Genomic DNA, 7,369 nt, shown 5'->3' on the forward strand with positions numbered 1-7,369 from the left:
TTCAATAATAATACATAAACCAATGCCATAATCTAATTCATATTATATAATTTTCAATTTATGAAATTACATAAATTTCATATTTTAATATTTTAAATTATTTTTATAAATATTAATAGCATTAAACTACTATTGTCTTAATAATATATGTATAGCCTGTACTCTATAATCTTTATAGTATTAGTTTTTTAAATAAAACACAAAATTAATTGAATATTAATTTTTTTATTATTTAATATTTATAGTATTACAAGCAATATTCATATTATCTATTAATAAACTCTTAGATCCAGGAAGAAAAACCAAATAATATTAATTAATTATTTTATTTAAGACTTAAGTTTGAAGTATATTACAATTATATTTGAACTAGGTAAAAATATAAATTAAGTATTTCATTGGAAATTTTAATATTGATATAAAATCAGTAAGGCCATCATAGTTATGACTTTGTAAGTACATAATGGATGTTACTAATGACTCAAAGAAAAACAATTAAAATATACAATATATTATTAAAAAATCTGTAAGCAAATATTTATGTTAAAATCTAATTATAGTAAAAGCACTGTAAATTTTAAATCAAAAGTAAAATTTATCATATTACATAACCAATAGGGTTTGATTTACGTAACAAGTTATCAAGTAACACTCGGTACGCCACTCAAAATATGGGCTGGTAACAAGTGTTTGGTTGTATTTTATTTTTTTTTTCATATAATCAAATAAATTGGTACGAACATTAGTAGAAAATGTAATTGAATTGAATCAGTGGCACCGAGTCATGTAAATTTAAGTGAAGCAAAATCAAAATATTTACACATACACCCACCAAAGATTTCAACATATTATTTTCCAGTTGTTCTTTTAGTTATTTAATTATTTAGTATAGATATTATGTAAAGTAAATACAAAAACACATATATAAATAAAATCACCCACCTTCTTTATTAAATGAAGCTTCAGTTCATGTCACTAAATTGAATTATTAAACCGTGCAGTATCTATAGCTGTAATCAAATGTTAAAAATCCTAAAATTCAGTAGGCTAATGCCTTCCCAATCTGATGCTGATAACAAGTTCTAGATGATTGTAAATAAGTTTCTAAACCCAATATATAACAAATTTGAGAAACATTGTAAAATAACCCTTAACTGTCAACATATTAAAAAATAAACTAATAAAACAACAAAATGTACAGTATAAAATCATCAGTTGGTTAGATATTTCAATATTCATTATTTTTATAATATAGGTAACAGTAAATAATTAAACAGTTAAACGTAAATTTAAAACATGACTGTATCTGTGTACAGTCGTATAATATATATTTTTATTAAGGCATATTCCAAGTTGTGAATTATTAATTATTAATTATTATAATACCTATTACCAGTCATAATTGACACATATTATAGTTTTTATAAAGTTTTTATCAAAAGTAGTACCCATTAAAATAAATTTTGAAAAATTTGATAAATAATAATTCAACTTAATAGTATTATTATTAATTTTATTAGGTACATATAAATGTGTTATTAATTTATCATATTAATATTTTTATAATTAATATACATTTGTATTGTTTATACAATTATATATAGGATTGCCTAATGATTATTAAAGTAAATTTAGACAATTAAGTACCAAATTATTTTACCATATTCCTATTTTGTTTTCAATAGATAAAACAAAAGATTAGGTAACTTATATGAATTTTAAACTACAAAATAATTTTCAATATTTCATACTTTAATATGGTTTTTTGTCAAAATTTTAACTTTAAGCTATTATAAAAAAAGGTAATTATGTTATCAAGATATTTAAATTGCAGTAAACAAAACTCATGAGAAACACATTGTACTAGAGATCTTTATTCTCAAACAAAAATTTTAATTAAAAAAAATTTTCTACTATATTTAAATACATGTATACAATTTTAAATAAATATACATATATTTTATTAGTATTCATGTAACAATGTAATAGAAACAAATCAAATAATTTGAAATTTACTTTGTTTGATTATTACTCAACTAAAAGTCTACACACTGCCCAGGGAACACCACTTCTATACTACTAAAAGTCTAAAAATAAACACTACTATTCTTTAAGTTCATACCATTCTATTTAAATTTAAGCCCAATTTCTTACATTTTTTTATTCTAATATTTTTACATTTCGATACATAAATTAACTCTTATATTAATTAATACTAGCATATTAACTATACTTTAAATTTGAATACATTATACATATGCTTATTAAATAAATAAGTTAACAATTAATAAACTTGAATTTATATAAACATAATAATTTATACACATTTTAATAACTACCTACTTATATGAGTAAAACTTAAATTAAAGTTATAAATAAAATTAGATACAGTAAGTAATTTAATTATTATATTAATATATTAATTAATATATGTACCAATTAAAATGTAAAAAAGTTAGAATAAAATAAATTTAGATAAAACACTATTATTTATTTTTTATTTACACAAATTTGTTAAACAAAACCATGCTTCAGGAAAGAAATTTCCATTTCTTTTTCGTTGTTTTCTTCTGCAGTGATTATGAATACAACAAATTCTTGTTTGTGTGGCTTTATTTTCAAATCCGTGAGGCTATTAAAAAAGATGATGAACATATATGTTATTTTTTATTTTATTATTTTTATTACCATTTTAGAATTTTCATTTTCTGTTATTGTTTCAATTTGTTCATTGTGTTCACAATAATTAGTATCATCTGCCTTTTTTGGTTTATTGTGGAAACCAGTCTCTGACTCATTGTGATGCTCTTGAGGTTCCTGGAATTCATGCACTTTTGCCTCTTTTATCACCTCATTTTTTGTCTCTTTTATCTCCTCTTTTTTTGTCTCTTTTTTCACCTCTTTTTTTGGCTCGTTTCTTATTTGCTTTGCATCAAATGGCTTTCTTTTAAAGCTAAATCTTTTAGTTTTATGCCTAGCGGCATCACAATTGTTATTAGACATATTCATTTAATGAGCATGTCCGTAAACTATATAAGTATTTCTCTTTGAAATTGTTAAAAAATATATTAAAATTATTTATTTATTTATTTAAAATATTTCCATAGAAATAAAAACAAAAAATTATTTTTATAATATTATTCGTTATTTTAAAATGTAAAAAAGTAAATGTACCATAAACATGAACATCAAAAAGAAAGATGCCTGAGTGAATTAATTAAAGTGATCTAAAAATATTAGCATTCCTCAAAATAGGCTTCAATCATTATAGTGATGTTTAGTACTAGGATTCAAATAACCTAAAAAATACACTTAAATACACTAAAAAAAAAAAAAAATGCAAAAATGAACTTTAAAATGGCCAAAAATATACTTCAATGAGTAAAAAAATTTAATTTTAAAATAATAATATTTATTAATTACTAATTATTATTTATTCATTTTTTAAATTACACAAAATAGACAAAAATTTGTTAAAAGAAGTAAATTAAATAAATATATTCAAATTTGAGTAGACAATTAATTATATTACTTTTTTCAATATCAATGGATTGGAGTAAGTGGGGTTACCTATTTAACGCAATATTAACACACATTAAAAAAAGCTTAAAATAAACAAAAATGAGTTTAAATACATGAGCATAATATTTGTATAAATGCAATAAAATGCATTTAACACTAAAAATACAAAAAATGCCAAAAAATGCAAAATAAAAATTACACTTTCTAAATTGTTATGTAACGAAACAAATTTAGTTATTTAGTATTCAGTGTTCAAAGTATTCTGTGAACACAATAGTACATTGTGTAGATACCTAAGGTGTATTAAAATTGTAATTTGTATAAATATTGATGCAAAATTCTAAAATGCTATTTAGGTAGATACTCTCAGTATTGACAAATCAAACTTATAAGACATTCTGTGTTAAGCCATCACTATTTAAAACATGAAATAATGATAGGATTTCAAAATTTTTTTTAAAAATAGTTTAATATCAGGTGTGTATTTTATTAGCTTAGAAAATAAGTGATATTAACTTCATCCATAAATGTATTTCCTCCGTATTCTGTTTTAATTTAATCAAGTTCATTAAATGCAACTATACAAAATTGAACAACTATATAAAATAAAAATGTTTCACTTGCTGTCAAAATTTAGGATTGTGTCAGAGCTTTGCTATCTCTAATCTATATGGTAGGTAATATATTATACTTATTACACTTATGAGGGAGTTCATTTCGTTGGTCTAAAAGTGGGTTATTTGCCACCTAACTGTGAATTACATAAAGAACATCATATACCTATATTAAATTATACATCATTTTTGTACATTTTATTTCATGAGAAAACTAAAAATATTTTTTTATATATATATTTGTATAATAGTTTAAATAAACTAAAATTAAAAATAGGTACATTAGTTTTTAAACTAAATTAGAAATTGAATACAATATATCTACATTCTATTTTATCATGTATAATGCACTAGTAATACTTACCTATAAATAGTATTTTTTTTACACAAGAAATATAATAATATTCAAGTGTATCATCATATCCACTTAGATATGTAATTAGTGGTGTTACATCTATTACTTGTCAAAGTTATAAATTTGAAGATAGTTCCCTATATCTTTATGGGGCCTAGCGATTATTCTCTTAATAATTTGTGGTTATGAGGCTGGGTATTTTTTATTTATACATTGTTTACTTAGGATGGTAAATCTACTTGAATCGATGATTGCAAAAGCGACACGAGTCAATTTTTTAAAACTTTTAGATAATTGATAAAAAATGTATAATTTAAATAGTTCTGAAAAAAATTCTTATTTAAAAATGAATACTTGTAAAAATATATTATTCACTGATTATAAATAATTTGTGTGTATAAATAATATGATGTATTTTTATTAATGACTTTTAAAGTTTTCTGTTTCATGACGTTTCACAAAAAATGTAATTTGTGTCGTTTTTGCAATCATCGATTCACTTTTTCTATTATTAATAGTTTGAATTTTTTTATTAATCAATAAAAATACAATTATCTGAGGATTTAATACTAACATGTAGTAGGTAAACAAAAATAATTAAAAGTACCTATTATAAGATATATGTAGAATTTGAAAATAAAATCAATCAGATATGTATCATAAGTACAAAATATACCTAGTGTTATAAGTTTTTCATCATTTAAACTTATAAAAGAAACATATCATGATGTACCTACCTATAAAAAATCAAACTATTCTAGACTTTATAATTCTTGTATAGTGTATACTTTTCAAGACCCCATGGCTGAGTACAGACATTGTGATATTACTGATGAAATTAAATTATCAATATTTTCTTTCAATATGTTTACTTTTTGGTGTTGATACTTTAGTTATATTTAAAAAAAAAATGTAATTGTACCTATCATATCAAATTACTTTTGTTTTATTTTATCATGTAGCTTTGGAAGCGAATGACAAAATATTTTAACTTAACCTCCAGAGTCCTTAAAATCAATGAAAGATAAACTTTCAATTTATCTCACCAAGTCAAAGTTTTACTACAACACTTCAATAACCGAGTATAGCTATTAATGTCATTAAAAGATTTTACAGCAATTGGTATTCCAATCAATAGTGTTAAGTACCTTTGTTAAGATTAGATATACCAATTCATTTTGAAATTCATGAACAGCTTATTTGGTTTGTTTTAATACATTTATTAGTTGTAACAGATAAGAATAATTTTTCTAATTAGGAGTCAATAGTAAAAGTATTCAGATCAAAAGTTTTATCAGTTGGTAGATAAATGTATAATATCACAAACATTTTTTTTTTTTTTTTTGAACTTTTGTTATACAATAAAAATTTTACACACATTTTGTTGATTATAATTGTTGACAAGTCGTCACAAGCAATAAAAAAAAAAAGCCACAAGTATACTTAAAAATTAGTTCATAAAAATTAACATTTAAAACATAAAACGGTCATTATTATATCTGAAAAAATGATGTTTAAATACTGGAAACCGGTTAAGACTAAATGTTAATTTAGATTAATGACAATTGGCGGCAATACAAAATCTATAATGTACAATCTATGGATCAAGGATTTTCCAACCCATAGTTCACCTTTTAGTTATTTGAAGTATATGAACACATTTTAAGCATGGTGTGTATTATGTTTTTATTATGAATTCGGCACGTGAGATTTAAAAAAAATATTAGGTGGTTTAAAGCCTAAAAAGGTTGAAGACCTTTGCTATAGACCACAACTTTTTATTAAAAGGATTTATGCGAATGTATAACTTAATTTTCAATTTTCAAAGATGTTTAATCACATTCAATCAAAATTAAAAGCTTTTGTAACTAATGTTATTCTGACAAAAATAATATGGCTTAAATTTTACATGTTTTTGCATATAATATTAAAACATAACTATTAAACAAACATCTGTAAAAATGAATACATTTTCATATCATAGTTGTCAATTATTAGATTCAAATATACACATTAAATGGAATTAATGAAAAATAAAATGTAAATGTTCCCATTTTTACCAGGTCAGTAAAAATAGTTATCAGATATATAAATATTGTTTTGTTTTAATTCATTATTTTTATGTAGAATCTGCATAAAATACACATTACGGAAAAATATAACTAATCTATATTAATTTTTTTAAGTGTATATAAGTAATTTTGGACAGTTGATTAATTTAGTTATTTTTTTTTTTTTAGGTAATTTTAAAAAATAAATTTGGTCCTTGATTATTATTTTTTACATGATTTATTAATGTCTATATGATTTTATTTTTCAAAAACCATACCCTTTTCAACAAAATATTAATTGCAATGATCAATTTTAAATTTAATACAAATGCATAGGTACATTAAGTTAAGTGACAAAATAAAAATTAATATTTAGTCAAATGATAATTAAGAAGTTCTTTATTTTAAATTTTTATTCATTCAATAAGAATCAAAATATATATAATGTATTGAACCTTTGTAACACAAATTTTTTAGTAAAAATTTTATTTAAATTTAAATTTTTTAATGGATGAAAATATCATACGTTTTCCATTTATGATTTAAAACTAAATGAAATTCTTAACATCAATATTTTTATATCCAAACTTCATAATCTTTTCAAATTAGATTAACTTGATTAATAATAAATATCTCAAACACACAATATAAATTATGAACGTAATACATAGTCAGTACTATCTTATACCATTTCTTGTTTATATACATAGGTTAAAACCCAATTATAAAATAAATAAAAAAAAATGGTCAGCGATAAAAATTAAAAATTTAAACAAAAAATTAAAAATAACTACCTTATTTTCATAAAATTATAAATGCTATTTTCA

General features: G+C 21.6%; 1 protein-coding gene across 1 annotated transcript; it reads right to left on the reverse strand.

The window, feature by feature from the left end:
• Positions 1–2,497: 2,497 nt before the first annotated feature.
• LOC112597156 lies at positions 2,498–3,003 on the reverse strand. The gene is made up of 2 exons (XM_025343094.1): positions 2,689–3,003; positions 2,498–2,632 (listed from the first exon to the last, which is right to left on the reverse strand). The coding sequence occupies exons 1-2, from the start codon at positions 3,001–3,003 to the stop codon at positions 2,498–2,500; spliced, it is 450 nt and encodes a 149-aa protein (XP_025198879.1).
• Positions 3,004–7,369: the final 4,366 nt, after the last annotated feature.

Source organism: Melanaphis sacchari, unplaced genomic scaffold (genome assembly GCF_002803265.2).
Source record: "Melanaphis sacchari strain LSU unplaced genomic scaffold, SCAv2.0 Contig37_pilon_pilon, whole genome shotgun sequence".
Taxonomy (NCBI): Eukaryota; Metazoa; Arthropoda; class Insecta; order Hemiptera; family Aphididae; genus Melanaphis; species Melanaphis sacchari.